A 27,948-nucleotide genomic window follows, 5' to 3' on the forward strand; every position below is an offset into this window, starting at 1 on the left:
TGCCATGATCTTTGTTTTCTTGATGTTGAGTTTCAAGCCAACTTTTGCACTCTCCTCCTTCACCCGCATCAACAGGCTCTTTAGTTCCCCTTCACTTTCTGCCATTAGAGTGGTATCATCTGCATATCTGAGGTTGTTGATATTTCTCCCTGCAATCTTGATCCCAATTTGTGACTCCTGTAATCCCGCCTTTCTCATGATGTGCTCCGCACACAAGTTAAATAGGCAAGGCGACAGTATATACCCTTGCCGAACTCCTTTTGAACCAATCAATGATTCCATGTTCGGTTCTCACTGTTGCTTCTTGACCTGCATATAGGTTTCTCAAGAGACAAATAAGATGCTCTGGTATTCCCATCTCTTTAAGAACTTGCCACAATTTGTTGTGCTCCACACAATCAAAGGCTTTAGCATAGTCAATGAAGCAGAAGTAGATGTTCTTCCGGAACTCCCTAGCTTTCTCTATGATCCAGCGTATGTTGGCAATTTGATCTCTAGTTCCTCTGCCTCTTCGAAACCCTGCCTGTACTTCTGGAAATTCTCGGTCCACATATTGCTAGAGCCTAGCTTGTAGGATTTTGAGATGACCCAGGAGGTACCTTCCAACGATATGATTCTATAATTCTTGCATACCCAGGAAAATTCCAATTGTCACTTTGGAATCAGGAGGCGAATTTTCACCAGACCGGCCATGGATTCTCTTTTTTTTTTGGGGGGGGGCATAATCTGGGCATGGGTCACTGTGGGTAGGAAGGTAGTTGTGAATTTCCTGCATTCTGCAGGGCATTGGACTATATGACCCTGGAGGTCTCTTCCAACTCTTCTATGATTTTGATTCTTGAGGCTGAACATTCTCAAGTCTCTCAGTGAGTCATTTCATATTAAACTTGTTTCATGGATTTATAGAAATCTAAATAAGATATCCTTTTATTTATTTTAACAGTATTTACTGATATTTGTAATTTGCGCAGCATAGAATAAATATATACATAAAAAATTAGGTGTTGGCTTGTAAACAGAGGCTTATATCAGGCTCCCAGCCAACTTCTCAAATAAATAAACTCGGGATTTACTGAAAAGAAATGAACTAAGCTCGTTACATTTTTTGTTAAGCTTGATTGGCAATACACATACAGATCAATATGTATTCCCCATTGACTCCACTTTCAGACTACCTCATTACTGCTGGTAACCTTCCCACTAGAAGCATAGAACCATATGAGGTGGAAGGGATCTCCTGGGTCATCTAGGACATGCAGGACATCCACAACCATATCGTTGACAGTGTAACCTGCCACCCCCTTGAATCTTCACAGAATCACCCTCTCTGTCAGATGGCTAGCCAGCCTGTTTAAAAAATTCCAAAGATAGAGAACCCACCACCTGCCGAGGAATCATGTTCCACTGAGAAACCAGCTCTGTCAGGAACTTCTTCTGGAGGTTTAGATGGTATTTCTTTTGCATTAATTTCATCCCATTGGTTCTGGTCCGTCCCTCCAGGGCAAGAGTGAATCACCCTGCTCCATCCTCTACATGGCAGCCTTTTAAATACTTGAAGATGGTTGTCAGATCCACTCTCAGTTGTCTCCTCTCCAGGCTAAACATACCAACTTCCCCAGAAGTTCAGAGGATCCCTGGGTGACTTGCATGACATGTGAAACGGGGCACTTTAAGAGGTGGACTCTCCTCCCTGTGCCAGGATGCTCACCAGGCCACCTGCCTCTGTTTTAGATAGTTCCATCCCTCCAGGATTACTTTGATGCCAGCCTGAGCATTTCTGCTGGTGCTGCAGATGGTTATGTGGGCTTCCCCCTCAGCTTGGTTTTTTGTTATTTTGGGGGTTTTAGTTTTATGCAGGCACTTTAATAAACTAATTTGTATTGTGCATTTACACTGCTGGCACGCAGGAAGGCAGATTTTAATCTACAAAAAGGTGAGATGCAGGCATTCCTAAATGCAATAAATGCATAAAGCAACTCACAGACAACACCAAGTCAAAACAGCTTCAAAATACAGGCTGTGGTGGGGGTGGGGGATCACAACCATCAGCATAAAATAAAGCCAACCACAAATGGACCAAACTGAGGCTTTTCAATCACTGTGGAAAGCAGCCAAAAAAGAGCTCTTCTCACTTCTCCCAGCAGATTGTTCCCAAAGCCAAGAACCGCAAACACAAAGACACCCTTCCCAGCTAGAGGCGACCCGGGGAGCTGGGAGGCACTACACAGCAGAGCTGGATCTGCCAACAGAGGAAGGGCAGCTCTCATGCCTCTAAAACAACAGATGGACACCGGGAACTAAGTGGAAGCTGACAACAAAGCCAAGATGTAAATGCAGCCTAACAGACAAGAAACTGAGGCAGAGATGCCAGGAAGAGATCTCTGGTCCACACAACTGGCTGGAAACAAAGACTGGTTATAAACGCAGCAAGTGCACAATGGGCACCGTTGCCAGCCAAGAAGGACGATTGAGGATTGAGGGGCTGAGCTGCAGCTTCGGAAAAGAACTCAAAACCTGCTCCTCTACTGAGCAAGTCAGGAACAGAGAAGGAGGAGGAGTTGGTTCTTATATGCCGCTTTTCTCTACCCGAAGGAGTCTCAAAGCGGCTTACAGTCGCCTTCCCTTTCCTCTCCCCACAACAGACACCCTGTGAGGTGGGTGAGGCTGAGAGAGCCCTGATATCACTGCTCGGTCAGAACAGTTTTTATCAGTGCCGTGGTGAGCCCAAGGTCACCCAGCTGGCTCCATGTGGGGGAGCGCAGAATCAAACCCGGCATGGCATGCCAGATTAGAAGTCCACAGTCCTAACCATGACACCAAACTAGGAAGGGTGGAGCCAGGGCTGCATCAACAGCACACAGTGAAAGTGTGGAGCAAATTCCAGATTGGCTATTCCATCCCATCCCATCCTATTCTTTTATTTATTTATTTTTGAATTTGTATAAATTTCATGTGTCTAGTTGAGAGAGGACTAGCTCCCAATCCAGCTGTCCTCACTTCATAGCTGGCCAAGAGCCACACTTGCAAGTCCAATCAACCAAAGGAGCCAACTGCCTACTCTATACCCTTTGCACCTCATCCCCAGGTCCAAAGAAACAACAATATACAGAACTATAACATAACCCACTGGCCATGGAGGGCTGCCTCCTTCTTTGCTAAGCAGGCAAAGGCTTGCAAGTTAGACTTGTGTCACAAAACGTACAAGCTCTCCAGAACCTTTTCTAGCTTGGATGTTTAAAAATTAATTCTCTGTCAAGTTCCCTTTAAGTTTTCCTCAGGTTCTGCTGGAGAAGGGGTAGCTAGAACAAGTGTTCTACTTGCAAAGAGTTTTGTTCTAGAGGATGACATTCCACAGCGGCAGGCCCTGTTCCACTATCACCTCCTCGCTTGGAGGCTGCCTGCCCCGAGTCCTCCCCAAGGCAGGGGGCCCCTGCACACAAAGGCCACCAGCAGTCTGGCAGCAGGAAGGCCCCCGAGGAGGCACCAGCTCACTTCCTCCAGGAAGCTCTCCAAAGTCGGAATGTGGCTGCAGCTCTCCCCCTTCTGCGGTCCCCTGCAGCCGGCTCCTCAGGTCTTGAGTGCGAAGGTTTATCAACACTAAAGTCACTGCTGACTTTTAAAGCACTTTTTGTTTTGCTCATCAGTATGGCTTCACTGTAGCAAAACTCTAGAGAAACATTTACAAAGTGAACAGAATTACAGTAGAAGCCCTGCTATACTAAAAAGCAGCAGAAATGCTGAGTGCCATTTCTATTCCAGCAAGCAGAGAAGCATGTCCACATCCAACTTTGATATTTGTATCTGGAGACTTGATTCACTTTCCAGATCAGACAAGCAGTGGAACATTTAGCACACAGAGAGAGGCCTTCCTTCCATGCCTAACTCCCCCCCCCCCCCGCAGCGGTTTCTATGACAACAGTTCAGGTGGTGACTGTCTTGTAATGGAAAACCCACCAAATAATCTAGAAGGCTATTCTGAGTGTGCGCCTCACTTATGACCAAAGTGGGCACAAGCCATGCTCTGGATAACAGGGTGATATCAAACTAAAATCTCAATGGTGAATAGTTTCAGTTATAAATTTTGCAAATATTTATTAGAAATTAAAACATTTGCTCTATTCAGATTTCTTTAAAAATGTATTACTGTTTTATGACACCTTTTCTCAGGGTTTCTCTCTTATATGGAGTCAACGCAATCCTCTGCCAAAATCAGTATTGTCCTCTCTGTGAGGGGCAGCTGCTCTCTAGGGTCTCACCTGGAGAAAGTGGGCCGGGTTGAACCAGGGACTTCCTACCTGCTAAGAGCCAGCTTGGTGTGGTGGTCAGGAGTGCGGACTTCTGATCTGGCAAGCCGGGTTTGATTCCCCACTCCTCCTCCACATGCAGCCAGCTGGGTGACCTTGGACTCACCACAGCACTGAAAAAGCGGTTCTGATTGAGCAGCGATATCAGGGCTCTCTCAGCCCCACCCACCTCACAGGGTGTCTGTTGAGGGGAGAGGAAAGGGAAGGAGACTGTAAGCCGTTTTGAGACTCCTTTGGGTAGAGAAAAGCAGCATATAAGAACCGACTCTTCTTCTTACTCAGTAATAAAAGGGCTCTCTCAGCCTCACTTGCCTCACAGGGTGTCTGTTGTGGGGAGAGGAAAGGGAAGGACACTGTAAGCCCCTTTGAGACTCCTTCGGGTAGAGAAAAGTGGCATATAAGAACCAGCTCTTCTTCTTCTTCAGTAATATCAGGGCTCACTCAGCCTCCCCTGCCTCACAGGGTGTCTGCTGTGGGGAGAGGAAAGGGAAGGTGATTGTAAGCCACTTTGAGACACCTTCGGGTAGAGAGAAGTGCATCCAAGAACCAACTCTTCTTCTTCTTCAGTAATCTCAGGGCTCTCTCAGCCTCCCCTCCCTCACAGGGTGTCTGTTGTGGGGAGAGGAAAAGGAAGACGATTGGAAGCTGCTTTGAGACTCCTTCAGGGAGAAAAAAGCAGCATCTAAGAACCAACTCTTCTTCTTCTTCTTCTAAGCACATACTCAGTCCCATCCCTAACCTGGTCCTTATCCTACCAAAAACATCAGTGACAAATCTGCCATGCAGGAACACAAGGTGAGCCCTACAAGGAGCCCCCACCCGAGCTAGGTCTCTGAGCAGGACTGAGCATTCTCCATGGCAAGGGGGCAAGGGGGACCCCACCTCAATTAGCCTCACCAGCAACCCTTGTAAGGAAGGAAAGGCAGGATACAAATTTTGGGAAGGAACAGGAGAAGAAAATAATCTCCTCTACCACTAAGCCTTATATGTTGCTGTTCTGATGATGAAGCAATTTTCTTTGAAAACCACAAGAGTGCTTAAAAGCTTTTATACTTAGCAGCCATAACGACAGTTTCTGGGCTACAACTGCCCATAATGGAAGCCACAGATTGTCTGTTCTGTCTTCTTCATACATATATAATAGCACTAAGCTGAAGGTGAAGATTTCTATTTCTTCATTCGTTTTTTGGCACCGCTGGGAGGTGTTATTAGAACAAACCTTCTGACCACGCACCCTGGTAAATTGCCAGCATTCATTCAGGTTCTGTGCAGGTAGTTTTAATGGCTTATTGGCTCTCCCACCCATCCACCTCGAATGTAAGTGGAGGCTCTGTGTGAAATATTAAAAAAAAATCTGGAGCTGTTAAACTGCTTTGCCGCCAATACTTGCTACCATCATCCACCCCTGCCCCACCCCACCCCACCCCTGTCTGATGGCTATTCCACCACTGCCCACTTTAGAAAAAGGCAGGGGATTTCACTGTCACACCCCTGCTCCCTCTGACAGGAACATCCTCATCTGATATTCCACTAGACTGGAATGTATGGATCCAGGGTAGCCATCTAGTGAAGCAGAGCAGCAGCCTTTGCCCTCTTCCCCCGTCATGCCCCCTTCAGACGTACCCACCCAGGGGCCAGGACCACTTTGCCCCATGGTGAAGGCGCAACAGAAACTGAAGGCCTGCCCGAGCCCCTCGCTGGGGACAGACGGGACACGCAAATCCAGCACTTCCTCCTGAGGTAGGATGCTGCTTCAGCTGTCCCATCACGACCCTCAACTGAACCGCAACCCCGGTCCACATCACTGCCCAACAGTCATTTCCTTGGGCCTTCTAGCTCCTCTGCTTCGTCCCAAAAAGGGGACTGGGGCATCTTATTCGTTTAAAACATGTATTAGCTGCCTTGCTTCTTCACAGAAAGCAGCTGACAATAAAAACTAAATTAAACCAAAGGCTGATATGGCCCTCCACCCACCAAGATGGCACTTAAGCCTTCCAAATAGGACACAGAAATTTCAGCCAATTGCCCCCTTCCAGACCTCCCACTTTGCCCCTCCACAGGGCTGCTGACCCCCAGGAACAACTTTCTGCATCTCAGAAAAGCACAAGAATGAGGGATTAGAGAGAACTAAAAGCTGCCAAGCTGGTTTAGCACTGATGCCCAGGTGGCCTTAAAATGGATCAATACTGGATTCAAAACAACCAGAGGCATCCCAGGGGATCAGTACTGAGCTGGATAGTGTCAGCATCTTTGCAGTGACACAGAATGAAAGATATTCATGTGTTATAACATTCTGAAACTTCAAGAGGTCCTTATGTGGCTAAGAGAAAGCCAAAGAATAGCACAGATTAAGCTTAATATAGAGCTTAAATGTACACTCAATTGTTTGGACAAGCATAAAAATGATATAGTAGTTTAAACTCATTACTGCAGATCCTATTCTCTGCTGCCAACAGGAACCTTTCCCAACACTCCTCTACGTGACCATCTTTCAAATACTTTCCAAGACAGCAATCGTGTCCCCTCTCAATCTCCTCTTCTCCAGGCTCCCCTCAGCCTTTCCTCATAGGGCTTGGTCTCCAGGCCCCAGATCATCCTTGTTGCTCTCCTCTGTACCTCCTCAATTTTGTCCATATCTTTTCTGAAGGCCTCCAGAACTGCATACAGTACTCCATTTGGGAACTGAACAATGCAGTATACAGCAGGACTATAGCATCTTGTGATTTTGATTTTTTGCCTCTGTTGATACAGCGCAAGACTGCATTCGCCTTCTCATGGGCATGTCTGTTAGCCTCACCTCAACAAGCCCCTGCCAGGGATACCTATAGTATATGGTGTCCTCCCACTGGGCAGCATGCCCTGTGGCATGCTCTGCTATCCAGGTCATCTTATTGAGCTCTGCTCCGATTGGCCTTGGGCCACTGGCTTCAGATAGGAGCAAAGCCCCTCACTTTCTTCCTCCAAGCAAGCTTCAAGTTCTTCATGATCAGAATCCTAACTTTGCAAAGGGATGGGGGGTTCAGTTTCTAACTCACATAGAGCTCTTGGAGGTTACGGGCCAGGAGTCAGCTGTAAAGCAACCCTGGGCTACATCTGAGCAAATGCAGACCATCTCCTGAGATTACACTGCCCTACTCTAAGCTGAATCTCATTTGGCTAGATAGCTCACATCCAGCATTTTTGGGGAAAGCATAGAGTAGTAACAATGAAACTATCAGCGGGAGTTAATGCAGCAGGCTGTTAATCTATGGCCACAGTATTTAAAGTGAGGCTGAAAGACTCACTCATGAGCTGCTGCAACCAGGAGATATGAGGGCCCCTGGTCCTCCCCTCCCAGGCTCCTCGCTGCTACAAATGGCTGCTCATCCCCATGCCCAGATGCAGAAGCAGCCACTCCAAAGAGTGATGCTTTCTTTACCTGGCCAGAGCTGGCAGAGACAGAAATGCAGTCGAAGAAGCGGTGCCTGCGGGTGAAGAAGGCGAGGATCTGCTGCCAGCGCGATGGCTCTGGCTCCTCCGACAGAGCTTCCACCGAGCCCTTCTTCACCCACAGCTTCTGCTTGGGCCCTCCTGAGCCCTGGCCCGATCCGGTGTTGCCACCTCGACTGGTGCGTGAGTAGAGGAGAGTGTTGTTTCCAAAAATGTAGTTCATCTCTGCAGCCCTGCAGGTGGTTGTCAAGCAGGCGTGCTTCCCTGTCAGCTGCTGAGCCGTGAATGATCAGGCAGGCCGACTGCAGGCAGAATTACATCTGCTGCATCACTTGGGAAGAGAAGCAAGCCTCAATCGCATCCTCCCTGGGCAGGCAGCTCCCTCGCGGGAGCCCAGCTGCACCTGTGGCTTCTTCCAGGAGGCACTGCCACTGCTGGAGTACACAGAGGCAGAGATTTCCTGCCCTTTGTCTGCGGCAAGGGAGATGGACAGGAATTCAGGCAGTGAGGCCTAATAAGAAGAGGTACAAGGAGGTGATCCCAGGGCCATGAGTTCTCCTTAGACGTGGGGCTAAGGTGCTGCAGCCAAAGAGCTAGCATATCCTCTGACTCTTTACAGCTACATGGTTAAAGGTACTAAAGTAGGCTGACAGCTGTGGCTACTGACTTCCAAATATTCAGTTTCAAATGACCTAGGACTTTCTTTTTTGCCTTTGGAGATCAAAACATAGAATCATAGAACCATAGAGCTGAAGGGAACATACAGGCGATCTAGTCCAACCCCCTGCTCAAGGCATCCAGGATACAGCCTAAAGCATCCAAGGGTACTTGTTAATGGTTCAGCATTCTCTTGGAGAAGAGTAACAAGTGGAGTGCCCCAGGGATCTGTCCTAGGGCCTGTGTTGTCCAACATATTTATTAATGACTAGGAATTGCAAAATAAAATGGGCACTAGGGGACAGTCCCTGGGGAAGCCTTCGCCGGGCGAAGGCTTCCCGGGGGTCTGGGTCGCGACCTGTTGCGTTCTCCTGGTCGTGGGCTGGTCTGCTGTGGCCGGGAGAAGGCGGGGAGAGTGTCTCGGTTCCTTCTCCCGGCTCCGGGAGCGGCCTCGCCACTCCGGAGCGTGCCTGGGCCTTCTCCCGGCCACTCCTGGCGACCCACCTCCCCACCCCAGAGCGTCGGCAAGAGGACAGCTCCACTAAGGGCGCCCCCCCCCATGGACAGGGTTCCCAGGGCTGGAAAGGAGCAGTGACCCCTGCTCCTTTCTTAAGGTGGAGGAGCACCTGGGGCAGAGGACTCAGCGTGCGGGCTGCCAGTTCAGTCTGTGCGGTGAGTCCCCGCCCGGGCGAAGCAGCCAATGGGGAGCCGCGCGAAGCTGCTCGGCCCTGGATGGACACTCGGATGGACACTCCGAGTTTTATCCCGGACAGGGCCCGCCCTAACTCCTCCCAAACAGCCCTTACCCTTTTATCTAATCTGCTCCGCAGGAGCGGTTTAAGATTTGGATTTGGATGAGAGGGTACTTATTAAATTTGCAGACAATACTAAACTGAGAGGGGTAGCAAACACAACAGAAGACTGAATCAGAATACAGGGTGATCTTGATAGGTTCAAAGACTGGGCTAAACTGAATGAAATGAAATTCAATAGGGAGAAATGTTAAGCTGCATTTAGGTTGGAAAAAACTTATATACCAATATAGGATTGGGGAGACTTGTCTTGGCAGTAGCATGTGCGAAAAGGATCTAGGAGTCTTAGTAGACCATACATTGAACATGAGTCAGCAGTATGACTCAATGGCTAAAAAGGCAAATGAGATTTTGGGCTATATCAAATGGAGTATCATGTCGAGATCACGGGAGGTGATGGTACCACTTTACTCTGCTCTGGTTCGGCCTCACTTGAAGTACTGTATTCAGTTTTGGGCGCCACCGATAAAGAGGGATGTAGATAAACTGAAGCGTGTCCAAAGGAGGGCAACAAAGATGGTGAGGGGTTTGGAGACCAAGACGTATGAGGAAAGGTAGAAGGAGTCCTCAAACATCCAGCTCTGACATTTGAGAATCTAGAAGCCATGACCAGCTGAAGGATATCCTCAGCTCCTACTCTTTCCTGCATCCCATAGTAAACCTATGAGTAAATCGCATGCACATACCTATTCCAGTGACACAAGACACATGACTCATGCAGAAAGCAAGTATTGGAAGGCAAGACAGAGCTATGTCAAAGAGGAAAAGATGGGCCCTGAGCAAATAGGAAGTCCTAAAAGTTACCACCACAACAGACAATATGGAGAGTGGGAGAATCACAGAGCCTGCAGCCCAAAGATCAGGACAGGAGAGATCACTGGGGCTCTAAGCAGACATATGCCCCAAACCCAATGTCAAGAGCCAGCACAGGAGGGGCCCTCATACAGACCTCCACATCACAACTCCACAGATGCAGGTGAGGAGGAGAAGGAATCATTCCAGTGCAATGGAGGCCAGACACAGATATGGCTGGCCAATAGCACAGCCGAAAAAGAACTGAGGAGGTGCACATATTTTTTGGGGGGGGAGTTAAATCTGAGTCTGCAGGTGCAAGTAGATAAATCATCTCTACTGCACAACACTTTTTGGAGAGGCTAGATAATAAACATGATCATCCATGCTCTCATTACATCCAGGTCAGATTTCTGTAATAAATGTTAAATGGGACTATTCTGAAAGACTGCTGTTCAGGATCATCTACCACACTATCTGTAACTGGTACATATCTCACCAGAGGGCCCATACCTAGCCACAGCCGATCTGGCTACCTGGATCCACTCCAGTGTAACATCAAGACTAGACTACTGAACATAAGACATTTTGGATCAGGACAATGGTCTGTCCAGTCTAACACTGTGCCACACAGTGGCCAAAGTCACCCATAACTACAAGGTCCTGTTGCCCAGACAGTCTATCAAGCTGCTTAAGATGGGCAGCATCCACATTTTCACCCTGGTTAGGTGGTCTGTGATAGATAACAACCACTAAACTCTTTGTTTTCCCCTCATATTCACCCAGATACTTTCCAATGAAGTGTCACTCTCCTCCTTTAGCAAGCCCTCTCCTCACAGACAGCACCACTCCTTCTTTGACATTTTCTGCTTTTTTTGAACAACTCATATCCCTCTAGTACTACACTCCAGTCATGGGAGGCATTCCACCATGTTTCTGTAATGGCTACTAAATCATCTTTCTGTCTTCATTAGACGTTCAATCTCTTCCTTTTTATTGCCCATGCTTTGGGCAAGCCTTTTACCCTTGGTTCTTTTTGACCCATTCTTCCCAGGCGAGCAATAGGAACTTGATCTCATGCATTAGAACCCCTACAATTGACATGTCCTTCCCACTGTGGCTTCAGTTTTAAGCTCTCCTGATGCATCTCCACAGATTCCTGCCAAACATAATTCTTCATCCTGGAGAAAAGGAGGTTGAGAGGGGACATGATAGCCCTCTTTAAGTATTTGAAAGGCTGTCATTTGGAGGAGGGCAGGATGCTGTTCCCATTGGCTACAGAGGAAAGGACACGCAGTAATGGGTTTAAACTACAAGTACAACGATATAGGCTAGATATGAGGAAAAAAAATTTCAGTCAGAGTAGTTCAGCAGTGGAATAGGCTACCTAAGGAGGTGGTGAGCTCCCCCTCACTGGCAGTCTTCAAGCAAAGGTTGGATGCACACTTTTCTTGGATGCTTTAGGCTGATCCTGCGTTGAGCAGTGGGTTGGACTAGATGGCCTGTATGGCCCCTTCCAACTCTGATTCTATGATTCCCTAATTTGGATAAGTGAAGCCCATTCTGTGGTCCCAGAATCCAAATCCCTGTTCCACCAATAAAGCCATCGGTTTACCTCCATTATCTTCAGCTCCCGACTCGTTCCTCTTTCCCTAACAGGCAGCTTTGAAGAGAAAACCACATGTCCCATTTGTTTCAGCTGCCACCCAATATCTTCATAGTTCGCCTTAATATGTGCAGTTGTGTTGATGGTCATGTAGTTCATTCCCATATGGATCATCACAAATGGGTAGGGATCCACAGGTTTTATCAGTTTCGGCATCCTGTCCATAATATTTTTAGGCAGATTTTGAGCGGGTTTGCAGGAAGGGATGTGTGTTTGTCTCTTGTGGCCCTTCTTTGCATATCCAGGGAATTGCTGATCGTCACTGTGGGATAGTAGGTGAACTTCTTCCAGGCCAGGCTGGATTCTAGAGATTTTAGGGATTTAGTGGGGGGAATCAGTTGGGCATGAAATTGGGATCACCGTGGGTGGGTAGGTAATTGGGAGTTACTTCATTATGCAGAGGGTCGGACTAGATGACCCTGGAGGTTCCTTCTAACTCAATGATTCTATGATTGTAATCTTTGCCCCTGGCAAACAACATACCACTCAAACTAGGGAGTCAGGCCATGCCATGTGCCATTCCACGCCTCTCAGCAGAGTCACCAATGACCAACACTTTAGTTTTCTTTTGAATGCCATTTCCTCCTGTCCCGATGCCCTCTTCAGATTCTTCAAGGTTCTTCCTCTACCCACAATGCTGCTTTCATCTCCTCTGCAGGGGCTTGAAATCTGTTCTTGAGCTCCACTGGGACAGAGTGCTATCTTGCTCGACACATTTTGGCTTGTGTTAGTGAAGGGAGTCTTCATAGGGAGGCTCCATAGGGAAGGCCAATACCCCATTCCCCTTTGGACTGTTCTCCATATGCAGGTTTGCACTGCTCCTATCAATGAAATCCTCTCCTTGCTTGATTTCATGCAGTGTTTTAATCCTCCTCTAAAGGCCCCTAATCTTCTCCTCTAAAAGCCCCACCAATTTACACTTCTGACAAGTGTAGCCCATCTTATCTTCAAAGAGGAAAACAACCATGGCACACTCCTTGCAGGTGACTGGATGTGGGCCCTGAGTATCCATGTCTTCCAGAAATTGATTCCTTGACTCTAGAATCTGTATCTTCAGGCAAGGAGGAGCCTTTACCTCACAGGTTCCAGCTCAACACAGGGCAGGGTTTGTAATCCCTGTGTTACTCACCACCCACAGCACACACTTGATCAATCAGGCAGAACTCCACCAGAGCGCTCTGGACCTGTTTACACTGTTGCACTGTTGACATTGTTTATATTGTTACAACTATCAGTTACTAGTATTATTGTTACAGTTATTCATATGTTATGGATGTTTTCATGTATTGTTCATACCTTCTATGTAAACTACCCTGAGCCTCTGGGGAGAGTGGTATATAGACAGACAGACAGACAGACAACTTTCCAACTCTATGATTCCTTCCACGACCTGGCCACGGGGTGGAGACGGTGCTGGTCGCCCTGTTGGATGACCTCCGTCGCCAGCTGGATAAGGGCAAGTCGGCAGTGCTGGTTCTTCTGGACCTGTCGGCCACTTTCAACATCGTGGACCACGAGCTGTTGGTCCACCACCTTGCCGGCACGGGGATACAGGGCACAGCGTTACGCAGGATACGGTCCTTTCTCCAGGACCGGACCCAGAGGGTTGCAGTGGGGGATGAGTTCTCGTGTTCCTATAGACTCCCTTGTGGGGTCCCTCAGGGCGCGGTCCTCTCCCCCACATTATTCAACATCTTTATGTGCCCTCTGGCCCAGCTGGTACGGAGTTTTGGACTGGGTTGCCACCAGTATGCTGATGACACCCAGCTCTATCTCCTCATGGACGGCCGCCCGGACCCCCCCCCCCTGGAACCATTCGCCTACCCTTGTCCCTGACCCGGAAACTACAGCTGGTGCAAAATGCAGTTGCCAGGGTCCTCACTGGCACATCTTGGAGGGCCCACATCCAGCCAGTGCTGAGGCAGCTGCACTGGTTGCCAATTGCTGCCCGGATCCGGTTCAAGGTTCTGGTTCTAACCTTCAAGGCTTTACGCGAGTTGGGACCCACATACCTGAGGGACCGCCTATCGCCCTATGCCCCCCGCAGGGCCTTGCGTGAAAATCTGTTGGTCGTTCCCAGCCTTAGGGAAGCACGCCTGGGCTCGACCAGGGTCAGGGCCTTTTCGGTCCTGGCCCCGACCTGGTGGAATGAGCTCTCGGGAGAGCTGCGGGCCCTGCGGGATCTTTCAACGTTCCGCAGGGCCTGCAAGACGGAGCTCTTCCACCAGGTTTATGGTTGAGGCCAGGGCTGATAATAGATCTATGCCCCCCCCCCCGGGGACTTGGGTTCTGGACCCGAAGCAAAACATCATCAGGACCTCCTCTCCACCCGCTAGTAGTGGGAGGGAGGGGGGGGAAGTTGAGCTGCCATTCTTGCCATGCCGGTAATATTGGCAATGTTATTATTGTTTTTATGGGGTTTTAATGGGGATTTGTGATATTGTTACCCGCCACGAGCCGCAAGGGAGTGGCGGGATATAAATCTAATACTACTACTACTACTACTACTACTACTACTACTACTAATAATAATAATAATAATAATAATTCTATGATTCTTCTGGTTAAAACTGTCTTGTAGTAGAACAATATAAATTATTAGCACTATGATAGCATTTGGTGCAGATGGAGTTATTTTAATCCCATCACTTTTAAGAGAGATATAAAATGCCCATTTTATGAATTCATTTTAAATATGCAAAATTTCTTTCCCACAAGCTCAAAGAAGCTGATAAAGATTAACATAACCCCTTCAAAGAAAATATTAACCATACAGCAGCAGCCTGTGCCTCACCACAGCTCCTACAAATAATTTCTGTTCAGTCTTTTGGGATAAATTAGTTCTCCTTTATTTGGATAAAATTAAAGATGAATAATCAGTGAGACTGGTGGATGAAGAGCACCCCCCTTTTTTGGACCCCTTTTTCCACCACCACCCCCCGGGTGGAAGGAAACATTAAAAATACCCTGGTAGAGCTGCCATGTTCCTTCAATATCTTAAGAGACTCCCCTACACTGAGATTTTCTGGAATATGAAAATTTATACTTATAGTCTGAGATGATTCAATCAGTTAAAAGTTTGATAATCAACTAAAATGCTTTAATCAATTGTTAGCCCAAGTAATGTTAGCCCATGAAAGGAAGGGAAGGGAGGGACAGATCTCTAAAGAAGAGTATTTGCAAGTCACTAGGTGACATCAGATGTCACTAGGTGACATCAGAGAGGCCAAAGATGGGAATAGAATCATAGTGTTGGAATGGACCTCCTGGGTCATCTAGTCCAACCCCTTGCACTATGCAGGAAACCAACAACCCTATCACTCATGCACTGCAACCTGCCACCCCCTTGAATCTTCACAGAATCGCCTTCTCTGTCAGATGGCTAGCCAGCCTCTGTTTAAAAATTTCCAAAGATGGAAAATCCACCACCTCCCAAGGAAGCCTGGTCCACTGAAAAACCGCTCTGACTGTCAGGAACTTCTTCCAGATTTTAAGATGGAATCTCTAAACTCCTTACCATCTTTGCTGCCCTCCTCTGGACACACTCTAGTTTGTATACATCCCTCTTCAACTTGTTAAAACTGAACAAGTGAGGCCGAACCAGAGAAGAATAAAGTGGTACCATCACCTCCCATGAACTGGATACAGTACTCCATTTGATACCACACACTGAACATGAGTCAATAATGTGACTCGGTGGCTAAAAAGGCAAATGGGATTTTGGGCTGTATCAAACAGAGTATCGTATTCACATCACAGGAGGTGATGGTACCACTTTGCTCTGGTTTGGCCTTACTTGGAGTACTCTGTTCAGTTTTGGGCACCACAGCGGAAGAGGGATGTAGACAAACTGAAGTATGTCCAGAGGAGGGCAACAAAGATGGCAAGGGGTTTGGAGACCAAGACGTATGAGGAAAGATTGGGGGAGCTTGGTCTGTTTAGCCTGGAGAAGAGACGACTTAGAGGGGATCTGATAACCATCTTCAACTAGAATCTGATAACCATCTTCATTCTGCCATATAGAGCAGTGGTCCCCAACCTGCGGGCCGCGGCCCGGTGTCGGGCCGTGAAGGCCATGGCGCTGGGCCGCGGCTCCCTCTCCCCGCCCCCCCCCACGCAGTAAAAAACTTCCCAGGCCGCAAGCTTGCGGCCCGGGAAGCTTCTTACTGCGGGAGGGCGGGGAGAGGGAATCAGGGCCGCGCATCGCGCATGCGCCATGTGTGGCCGGAATCGCGCATGCGCGGCACTTTTGTGCGTGCATGCATGCGCAAAAGTGCCGCGCATGCGCGATTTTGGCCACGCATGACGCATTCGCGCATGCACGATGCGCGGGCGCGGCCCGCTGCCCTGCCGGTCCCCAGCCTCAGAAAGGTTGGGGACCACTGATATAGAGGATGAAGCAGAGTTGTTCTCTCTTGTCCCGGGGGGGGGGGGGCAGATCAGATCCAATGGGATGAAATTAATTCAAAAGAAATACCATCAAAACATCCGGAAGAGGTTCCTGACAGAGCGGTTTCTCAGTGGAACAGGCTTCCTTGGGAGGTGGTGAGTTCTCCATCTTTGGAAATTTTTAAACAGAGGCTGGCTAGCCATCTGACGGAGAGGCTGATCCTGTGAAGATTCAAGGGGGTGGCAGGTTGCAGTGCATGAGTGATAGGGTTGTTGGTTTCCTGCATAGTGCAAGGGGTTGGACTAGATGACCCAGGAGGTCCCTTCCAATTCTATGATTCTATGATACAGCACAAAATACCATTTGCCTTTTTAGCCACCGAGTCACACAGCTGACTCATGTTCAATATATGATCTACTAAGACTCCTTTTTGCACATGCTACTGCTAAGACAAACTCCCCCCATCCTATATTGGTATATTTGGTTTTTCCTACCTAAATGCAGAACTTTACATTTGCCCCTATTGAATTTCATTTTATTCAGTTTACTCCGGCTCTCGAGCTGATCAAGATCATCCTGTATTCTTATTCTGTCTTCGGTTCTGTTTGATACCCCTCCCAGGTTAGTATCATCTGCAAATTTAATAAGTATCCCCTCTAATCGCTCATCCAAATAATTTATAAATATGTTGAACAACCCAGGCTCCAGGACAGATCTTGGGGGCACTCCACTTGTTACTCTTCTCCAAGAGGATGCTGAACCATTAACAACTACCCTTTGGGTATGATCAGTCAACCAGTTATCGATCCACCTGACAGAATTAGGATCCATACCGCATTTTACCAGCCTGTCAACAATAATATCATGTGGAACCTTATCCAAAGCTTTATTGAAATCCACATAAACCATGTCTACAGCATTCCCCTGATCCAGCAAGATAGTCACTTTCTCAAAGTCTGACATGATTTGTTCTTGCGAAACCAGTGTTGAGTCTTAGAAATCACAGTTCTCTGCTCCAGCTGCTCAAGGACCGACTTTTTGATGATATGTGAGAAGACTGGTTCAGGAAGCCCACTATAACAAAAGCTTCTTCAGATATATGAGGAGCAAACATAAGGCAAATGAGGTAACAGGCTCACGGTTGGGTGGAGAGACTCTGACAGAGAACTCTGACAGGAAGAAAGCAGCCCCTCGCACCTGCAAATATTCTTGGTGAACACCAAAAAAGTGTCTGGTAGGCACCATGCTGATCTATATGAAAAGTGCAAAATGGAGCCATTCTGTTTGCACCCTGAGCTGGGTGGTTAAATTTGAAGAATTTCATGTAAAGATAAGTTCTACATTTTCCAAGATCTTGATCTACTTCTATATCATATTAAAGAGAATTCCTCTAAGTTTCATATCTGACAACAGTTTGCAAATGGCAGAGATAAAATGGCCAGAAAAAATGATACACAGATGGGGAGAAGGCCAAGAGGACATGGAGAGTTGCTAGCAAGGTGAGGGTGTTTTCTTCTTTCCTTTTTTGCCACATCTAACTGAGGCTGCTGTGTATGAGAGAATGTGGACAGTATTTGTGGATGAGTGGGTGTTTTTATAGCCTGCTAGAGAGTGGTTTCTGTTAAGGGATTTTCTCTGTGGCTGACTTGGGAAGTGTATGCTGGAGGTGTATATTTAAACTTCAAGGGACTGTGTTTATTAAGGAATAAATATCACAGTATTCAATGTACTTAGGACTGCAACTCTACCATCCGGTAGACCAGATTGTTCCTAGCCTGTGTATATAGCCCAGTGCTTCTGGGAACTATAGTGGATGGGGGGGGTGCATGGGTCTCTTCTCTTCTTTGCCTTGGTCAAATTGAAAATGTGCAGCAAATAGCAGCTAGAGTGGATTTAATAGGAAAGGGAAGGAGTTAGGTCTTTAATGACAACGTGCCTACTGAGTACTTCTTTGTTTTAAACAAGAATAAAGCAGTTTGCCTGATATGTCTTGAAACTGCCTCAGTATTAAAGGAGGACAAAATTAAAAGGCACTTTGAATCCTGTTACAAGAGCTACTCAATATATCAAGGAGAGGTGTAAGTGAACTAGAAGAAGAAGAGTTGGTTCTTATATGCCACTTTTCTGTACCTGAAGGAGGCTCAAAGCGGCATCCAATCGCCTTCCCTTCCCTCTCCCCACAACAGACACCCTGCGAGGGAGGTCAGGCTGAGAGAGCCCTGATATTACTGAAGAAGAGTTGGTTCTTATATGGGGTGACCAGATTGTCCCACTTTTCAAGGGACATCTGGGGGCACCTGACAAATTGTACTTATGTTGTAATTAAAAATATATTTATTACAATACTATTTTTCATAGAATCATAGAATCATAGAGTTGGAAGGGGCCATACAGGCCATCTAGTCCAACCCCCTGCTCAATGCAGGATCAGCCCTAAGCATCCTAAAGCATCCAAGAAAAGTGTGCATCCAACCTTTGCTTGAACCTATGGATTCTATGAAACTTTTTGTTCCTTCATACAGACCAAATTTTTAAACAAGAACCCCCCCCCCCCCCGCCGGCCAATGGTGTCCTGCTTTACCAATGTTAGAATCTGGTCACTTTATTCTTATATGCCGCTTTTCTCTACATGAAGGAGTCTCAAAGGGGCTTTCCAATTGCCTTTCCTTTCCTCTCCCCACAACAGACATCCTGTGAGGTGGGTGAGGCTGAGAGAGCCCTGATATCATTGCTTGGTCAGAACAGTTTTATCAGTGCTGTGGTGAGACCAAGGTCACCCAGCTGGCTGCATGTGGGGGAGTACAGAATCATAGAGTTGGAAGGGGCCATACAGGCCATCTAGTCCAACCCCCTGCTCAACGTAGGATCAGCCCAAAGCATCCTAAAGTAGCGGTCCCCAACCTTTTTAAGGTTGAGGACTGCCTCCAGGGGTGGTGAAGAGCCAGTGGCCCGGGTGCCGTGCATGTGCGTTAGCGCCCATGGTGGTGAAAATGCGCATGCGCGGGAGGAGAAGAGCTGCATATGTCACTGGTTGTCAAGGCAAAAGTTTTGATTTATTTTCCTTTGGCATTAGATGAGAGCAATGACATTACAGACACTGCTCAACTACTAATTTTTATCAGGGGGATAGATTCCAATTTTAGAATTACAGAAGAGTTGTGTACACTGCAGAATTGAAAGGCAACAAAACTGTGGAAAACATATTATTGAAGGTGTGTAAATCAGTGGAAAATCTTGGTCTGAGTTGAGATAAATTGAAAAGCATCAGAACGGATGGTGCAAGAAATATGATGGGAATTAAAACTGGCATAGTTGCAAAAATCAATGAAGAGATATTGAAATTAAATGGTACACTTCCCATACAATTTCATAGAATCATAGAATCATAGAGTTGGAAGGGGCCATACAGGCCATCTCGTCCAACCCCCTGCTCAACGCAGGATTAGCCCTAAGCATCCTAAAGCATCCAAGAAAAGTGTGTATCCAACCTTTGCTTGAAGACTGCCAGTGAGGGGGAGCTCACCACCTCCTTAGGCAGCCTATTCCACTGCTGAACTACTCTGACTGTGAAAAACTTTTTCCTGATATCTAGCCTATATCGTTGTACTTGAAGTTTAAACCCATTACTGCGTGTCCTCTCCTCTGCAGCCAACAGAAAAAGCATCCTGCCCTCCTCCAAGTGACAACCTTTCAAATACTTAAAGAGGGCTATCATGTCCCCTCTCAACCTCCTTTTCTCCAGGCTGAACATTCCCAAGTCCCTCAACCTATCTTCATAGGGCTTGGTCCCTTGGCCCCAGATCATCCTCGTCGCTCTCCTCTGTACCCTTTCAATTTTATCTACGTCCTTCTTGAAGTGAGGCCTCCAGAACTGCACACAGTACTCCAAGTGTGGTCTGACCAGTGCCGTATACAATGGGACTATGACATCTTGTGATTTTGATGTGATGCCTCTGTTGATACACCCCAAAATGGCATTTGCCTTTTTTACCGCTGCATCACACTGCCTGCTCATGTTTAGTTTACAATCCACAAGTACCCCAAGGTCTCGTTCACACACAGTGTTACCTAGAAGCGTATCCCCCATCCAGTAGGCATGCTTTTCATTTTTCTGACCCAGATGCAGAACTTTACACTTATCTTTATTAAAATGCATCTTGTTCTCATTTGCCCATTTTTCCATTGTGTTCAGATCTCGTTGAACTCTGTCTCTATCTTCTGGAGTATTTGCCAGTCCTCCCAATTTGGTGTCATCTGCAAACTTGATGAGTAGTCCCTCCACCCCTTCATCTAGATCATTAATAAATATGTTAAAAAGTACCGGGCCAAGCACCGAGCCCTGAGGTACCCCGCTACTCACCTCTCTCCAGTCTGATGAAACACCATTGACAACAACTCTTTGAGTGCGGTTCTCTAACCAATTCCCTATCCACCTGACTATCTGAAAATCCAGATTGCAGTCCTTCAATTTATCCATCAGAACATCATGGGGAACCTTGTCAAAAGCTTTACTAAACCCATTCAGGGTCAGGGTTCACTGCATCATCCAACAGCAAGCCTTGTGCAGTAAGATCCTTCAGTGGGAAAGCGTGATACATATTGTTGTATCTAGCAGAATTTACATCAGGCATCATAGCCTTGTTCATCAACAGTTCCAGAATTTTCTCTCAGAGATAGATGCAGAATATGGGGAGGTATTGTACCATGCAGAAGTCAGGTTGCTTATCAGAGGCAAAGTCCTCAAAGATTTTTTCAGTCTTCATCATAAAACTGATGTTTTTATTAAGGAAAAGGTCAAAAATCACTTTCTGATCCTGAATGGATTTTTAATTTGGCTTTCTTAACAGATATCACAGAGCATCAGAACACATTGAATCTAAGATTGCAGGGTACAGGAAAGCTCCACAAGCAAGTTGGTGGTGGCTTGATGAGCGCTCTCCTGGTGCTACCCTCTGTCCATGATCCCAGAGGAAAGAGATCAGTCACTGAAGGGCAGTCCCTCTGATCCTGGCATCAGCGAGGTGGTGAGCTAGAAGCTCATGGTCGACTGTGTCGAACAATGCTGAAAGGTCTAGTAATATAAGGAGCTCTGACCTGCCCTGGTCCTACTGGTGACAGAGGTCATCCACCAGGGCGACTAGCACTGTCTCTACCCAATGACCATGCCAGAAACCTGACTGAGATGGGTCTAGGACCGAAGCTTCTTCCAAGTATGCTGCTAGTTGGTCCGCGACAGCCTTTTCAAGCATCTTCCCCAGAAACACTAAATGCGAGACGGGTCAGTAGTTGGAAGGCTGTCGTGGGTCCAGATATGAGTTTCTAAAGTAGCGGGCGAACCACTGCCTCTTTTAGCCCCTCCGGGAATTCTCCTGTTGAAAGGGAGAGGTTGATTATCTCCTAAAGGGGGGCCAGTACTCTTATATCAGATGTTTTTAATTGCCATGATGGACATGGATCTAGAGGGCAAGTGGTTAGTTTCACTGTCTTTAGCATCTTGTCCCCTCCAGTCAGCGTGAGTCATTTGAAGTTAATGTACTCTCCAAAGACAGCCAAGGGGCCTCTAGTTCACTTTCTATGTCTAAAGTTGGAGGAAGGTCGTGGCAGAGTGACGAGATTTTATCTGCAAAGTAACTTGCAAAGGCCTCACAGCTGATGTCCAATTTTGTTACATTTTGGTATAGATGTGGCCCTCTTCCAGCATTGGGCCTGCTAATGTGGCCCCCATGTGCCAAAAGATTGGGGACCCCTGCTTTAACCATTAAGGAATTGCTGGCATGTGGAGCGTTTTGACAAACAGTCCAAATGACTGGAGAGCTGCTAAGAGGGAGCACCAATCTGATCCCTTTTCAGCACATCCAAGACAACAGGAAACAACTCTAAGAAAAAACCCTCCCGGCAACTATTGCCTAAGTTCAGAGGAAATCACAGTTTGAGACTGGACAGATGTTTGACATTACTGGACCTGACCTTCAAAAATAAACATGCCAATGAGAAACTGAATCTCCTGTAAAGTACTCCCTCCCTGAAGCAGGTCACTTCTCCCTTTTCTCCATAGCACTCACAGTTCCATCATCAAGACAGGGAGAAAGAGCACTAAAAGGGGGTGTGGGGAGGGGGGGCACAAAAATCTTTGGCTTAACCATGTCTGCTTGAATGGAATATTCCACACCACTTACTGAGGCTTTTTCCATACTGAAACCCCTATCAGCATTTCTACCATCTCTATAAGCACAATAGGAAGAGAAGGCACACGAACTCAACCTGGTGAAAAGATGAAAGTGCCAAAATAGAGGAAGGAGAGCATAAGGAAAGAAAGGTACTACAAGAGAACACAAAACCTTCTAAAAATTAAAGACAAAGAAAAACAGAATGAAAGGATCACCTGCAGTGGGAGTAGAGATTGTGGTGTCCTGCTCTCTTCATGGCACAAACACTAACCATTATCAACCCACAGCTCCCAACCCCCCAAGCACATTCTGATGGGCTGCATGTGGTTGGTGCCACATATACCATATAATACAAACTGGAAAATGTGGCACCTGCACCACATCCAGAAACATCCTGAAGCCTGGCCAACTCCCAAGCATTCAAGTCTACCTACCATCAGATGAAGATTGAAGTGCCTGGACTTCCGTGCACTCTTCAGGAACCTTCTACTCGTCTTTTGAGCATGCCACACTGAAACGAACATGGTGGCTTCATCCAATTCCAAAGTTTCTCCAAATATTTCCTCGAACCCCAAAGCAAGCGACCCTCCACACCAAGTGTTCCAACAACCAAGCAGTTTTGCCTGGACAGATGCTGACTAATCCCTCTCTGGATGTATTAGTTCATCTGGATTAAGCCAATTTCCATCTGTTTCATGTCCCAGCTTCCTCCTCAGACTCACTAATTATGAGGAGCACTCTGACACAGCTCTTCTGTTAAGGGGGCCAACCCATTAACTCCTCTGCTTCCTATTATATAACAAGGATGTCTTATTTCACAGATGACTACAGCCCCTTCATGCTTCCTTTGTGCAGCCGTCCCACAGCCATCACTTGAAATGTTTCAGAGACTGCCAAGAGACAAATAAGTGGGTTCCCAAATCAAGCCAAACTTGGAAGACACAGGTCAAGAAAGGGACCTTGGGCTGCTAGTGGACAGCTCCATGAAAATTTTTTTTGGGGGGGACACAGAGGGCGTAGGTGGGTTGGAGAGTGTGACAGTGCCTTCATGGAAGGGGCGGGGGACTTTTCCATGAGCACTCAGCAGCAAAGACAGAGGGGAGGTCAGGGAGTGCAGCAGCACATTCTTGCAGGGGGGTCTTCAACACTGGCCAGAGGCCTGGTACATTGTCAGGTAGCACGGTAAGGATTTTATGTGGTATGATGATAACAGAGAAGATGATGATGCATGCTCTGTGGCAGGCGGTACACAGGGCCTCTTCCAGAACACTAGAATCCAGGGTCATCAAGTAAAGATGAAGAGTAAGAGATTCAGGACAGACAATTTTACACAGCTTATAGTTAATCTGTGAAGCTGGCTGCCACAGGATGTGGTCATGGGCAGCATTTTGGAGGAATTCATAGAGAACTGGACTATCTCTCCTTTCCTTTGAAACTCCTTGATACATAGATCCTGACCTGCAGTTTAAATTTGTTGCTTTATAGAAACATAGAATCAAAAAAGGGGGAGTGGTCATGGGTGACTTCAATTACCCAGATATCTGTTGGAAGACCAACTTACTAAAAATGCAAACTCCGTTAAATTCTTAACTTGTCTTGCCGACAGCTTCATTTCCCAGAAAGTAGAGAGGGGAACCATATTGCTTGACAGACACTCTAGATTTCTAAATCTGCATTAATCAATTAACTCTTGTTTCACAAAGGTGTTAGGAAATAAATTACTGAAAACTTTGTGATTTCAGATTGGATCCAATCTGAACTCCTGGTGTGGGCACTCAACGCCCCTGTCTCTTCTCTCCAAAACCAGCCCAAACCACTCCCCCTAAAATACTTTCCCAGGTGATGATGATTCCCCATCCACCCCACACCCAAGAAGCATGAGGAGGGAGATTGTGGGCTGCTGCAGGGGGGGGGGGCAGCCCTCCACTTGTACATGTGGATCTTTCCTATGGGATTCAACCGATTATGGCCTACAGATCAGAAGGAAAAACAGCCGTTATTTTGTAATCACCTGAAATGTTTATGGATAGAGGAAAACGTGCAGCTTTTTATGCTCAAATGTTATTTTCAGATGCAAAATGGTACTACAGCAACCAATATCTTCTTACCTTGACTGGTGAAATATGAGAGTGAGAAACAAATCCATGTACATTCTCCACTTGAGAAAGGCTCTTCTCAGACACGTGAACAAGCTCTGGGACGGTCACCTCGCCAGAAACCTGATGACAACTGGGTTCCAACAAAGAAGGAGTATCCTCATCCTGGGAGGGATATTTCTGTAAAAATTCACAGAGAAAGCTTACAAAACCGACCTAGAATCATAGAATCATAGAGTTGGAAGGGGCCATACAGGCCATCTAGTCCAACCCTCTGCTCAACGCAGGATCAGCCCTAAGCATCCTAAAGCATCCAAGAAAAGTGTGTATCCAAGTGTTGATCAGTATATCTGTATTGCCTGGGATTAGATCACCTTTTTTGGAACCACCAGTAATTGTTCTGATAGGAGTTGGGAAGAACTTGATGTCATTCCTAGCATATTAGCAGTATTCACCTTCTCTAAAATGTCATCAATCTCGGAGCCTTCGAAGGGGAGGTCCTCTACTGTCCCTCTGGTATCATTAGATAGTATAGAAGAGAGTAACCATGGATCGTGTCGGAATACCACTGCTGTACCCATTGACTTTGTGTGACAATCAGCCTACCTTCCAGTATTAACCTGACAGATCGTAACTAGAGTGTAATTGTTAATGGTTCAGCATCCTCTTGGAGAAGAGTGACAAGTGGAATTCCCCAAGGATGTGTCCTGGGACCTGTGTTGTTCAACATATTTATTAATGATTTGGATGAGGGATCAGAGGGGATACTTATTAAATGTTCAGACGATACTATACTGGGAAGGGTAGCAAACACAACCAAAGACAGAAACAGAATACAGGATGATCTTGACAGGCTCGAGAAGTGGGCTAAACTGAATAAAATGAAGTTCAATAGGGACAAATGTAAAGTTCTGCATTTAGGTAGGAAAAAGCAATTACACCAACATAGGATGAGGGAAAATTGTCTTGGCAGTAGCATGTGCTAAAAGAATCTAGGAGCATTAGAAGACCATATATTGAACATGGGTCAACAGTATGACTTGGTGGCTAAGTAGGCAAATGGGATTTGGGGCTGTATCAAACAGAACATAGTGTCCAGATCATAGAATCATAGAGTTGGAAGGGGCTATACAGGCCATCTACTCCAACCCCCTGCTCAATGCAGGATCAGCCCAAAGCATCCTAAAGCATCCAAGAAAAGTGTGTATCCAACCTTTGCTTGAAGACTTCCAGTGAGGGGGAGCTCACCACCTCCTTAGGCAGCCTATTCCACTGCTGAACTACTCTGACTGTGAAAAATATTTTCCTGATATCTAGCCTATATCGTTGTACTTGAAGTTTAAACCCATTACTGCGTGTCCTCTCCTCTGCAGCCAACAGAAACAGCATCCTGCCCTCCTCCAAGTGACAACCTTTCAAATACTTAAAGAGGGCTATCATGTCCCCTCTCAACCTCCTTTTCTCCAGGCTGAACATTCCCAAGTCCCTCAACCTATCTTCATAGGGCTTGGTCCCTTGACCCCAGATCATCCTCGTCGCTCTCCTCTGTACACTTTCAATTTTATCTACGTCCTTCTTGAAGTGAGGCCTCCAGAACTGCACACAGTACTCCAGGTGTGTTGTGACCAGTGCCATATACAATGAGACTATGACATCTTGTGATTTTGATGTGATGCCCCTGTTGATACAGCCCAAAATGACATTCACCTTTTTTACCGCTGCATCACAGTGCCTGCTCATGTTTAGTTTACAATCCACAAATACCCGAAGGTCTCGTTCACACACAGTGTTACCTCATCTAGATCATAAATATGTTAAAAAGTACTGGACCGAGCACCAAGAGCTGAGGTACCCCACTACTCACCTCCTTCCAGTCTGATGAAACACCATTGGCAAGAACTCTTTGAGTGCGGTTCTCTAACCAATTCCCTATCCACCTATCTGAAAATCCAGATTGCACTCATTCAATTTATCCATCAGAACATCATTCAATTTATCCATTAGAACATCATGGGGAACCTTATCAAAAGCTTTACTAAAATCCAAGTAAACGACATCAACCGAATTTCCACAATCCAGCAAACTTGTTACTTGGTCAAAAAAGGAAACCAGGTTGGTCTGACAGGACCTGTTGGAGACAAATCCATGCTGACTTCCTTGGATCACCAAATTGTCCTCCAGATGTTTGCAGATCGCTCCCTTTAATATCTGCTCCATTATCTTACCCACAACAGAGGTCAGACTCACTGGTCTGTAGTTTCCCAGGTCGTCTTTCCTCCCTTTTTTGAAGATTAGAATAACGTTTGCTCTCTGCCAGTCCTCCGGGACATCTCCAATCCTTAAAGAGGTCCCGAAGATGATGGACAAGGGTTGTGCAAGTTCACCGGAACGTTCTTTAAGCACTCTTGGGTGCATTTCATCCGGCCCAGGGGATATGAACTCATTCAGTGCAGCTAAATGCCTCTCAATAACCTCTCTGTCCATGTTAACCTGCCACCCAGACACTATCCCAGGGGTAGTCAAACTGCGGCCCTCCAGATGTCCATGGACTACAATTCCCAGGAGCCCCTGCCAGCGAACGAAGGGACAAGAAAACATGCGAACGCTGGCAGGGGCTCCTGGGAATTGTAGTCCATGGACATCTGGAGGGCCGCAGTTTGACTACCCCTGCACTATCCTTTGGCTACTACCATCTCTAGATGTGCCTAAACCCTTTGACCTGTTGGAAAAAACAGATGTAAAATAGGCGCTGAGCCTTCTGCTTTCTCTGCATCCTCTGTTAAGAGTTTGTCCATCTGCACCCAACAGTGAACCTATTGCCTCCTTTACTTTACGTTTGCTCCTCACATAACTGAAAAATCTTTTCTTGTTACAATGGGCTTCCCTGGCCAATCTTAGCTCACTCTCAGCTTTGCCTTTGTGATAATTGATCTACAGTGCCTAGTAACCTGTAGGTACTCTTCTTTAGAGCTCTGTCCTTCCCTCCATTTCCTGAACTTTTCCCTTTTTTTTCTTGGTTCCTCTTGAAGTTCTCTGTTCATCCAAATAGGCTTCTTAGAGCTCCTGCAGTGTTTTCGTCTTTCTGGGATAGTCATTGATTGAGCATGCAATAGCTCTTGTTTGAGTAGCGCCCACCCTTCACATGCTCCCTTCCCTTCCAGCATTCTCATGCATGGTATGACACTCATCATGTCTCTGAGTTTATTAAAGTTTGCCCTACGAAAATCCAACATCTGCATCTGGCTACAAGCTTCCTTGCCCCGCCCATCTCAAAAGGAATTATATGAGGACATGGTCACTTCCCCATAGGGTCCCCACCTCCTTCACCCCATCCACCAACTCTTGCCTGTTGGTCAGTATTATGTCTGAACCTCATAGATGAAATTGTCAGCCAGGCAGGTCAAAAAGTTGCATGACTGAGGACACTTTGCAGAGTTTGTTTCCCAGCACACATCTGGGAAATAGAAATCACCCATGAGGCGAAGAATAAAATGCAGAAGAGGGAGGAGTGCTTGTCCCTCCCAGATCACGTGACTTTTGAGTGGGAAAAGTCTCCTCACTCCCTGAGATGGAAGGGGGATAGCACTCCTTGGAATTATTCTTTCCTTAGTAGCTAGGTACTCTCCGTGGCAGGC

At 46.7% G+C, this 27,948-nt stretch overlaps 1 protein-coding gene across 10 annotated transcripts in view; it reads right to left on the minus strand.

The window, feature by feature from the left end:
* The window catches only part of DLG1 (discs large MAGUK scaffold protein 1), a 103,682-nt gene that overhangs the window by 63,583 nt on the left and 12,151 nt on the right, over nucleotides 1–27,948 (minus strand). For all 10 annotated transcript variants that reach the window (XM_077347925.1, XM_077347931.1, XM_077347927.1 and 7 more), the window contains exon 4: nucleotides 24,326–24,493. In XM_077347925.1, coding sequence (XP_077204040.1) covers nucleotides 24,326–24,493 — 168 coding nt within the window. The remainder of the gene's footprint in view (nucleotides 1–24,325; nucleotides 24,494–27,948) is intronic.

The sequence above is a fragment of the Paroedura picta genome, chromosome 8, assembly GCF_049243985.1.
Source record: "Paroedura picta isolate Pp20150507F chromosome 8, Ppicta_v3.0, whole genome shotgun sequence".
Taxonomy (NCBI): domain Eukaryota; kingdom Metazoa; phylum Chordata; class Lepidosauria; order Squamata; family Gekkonidae; genus Paroedura; species Paroedura picta.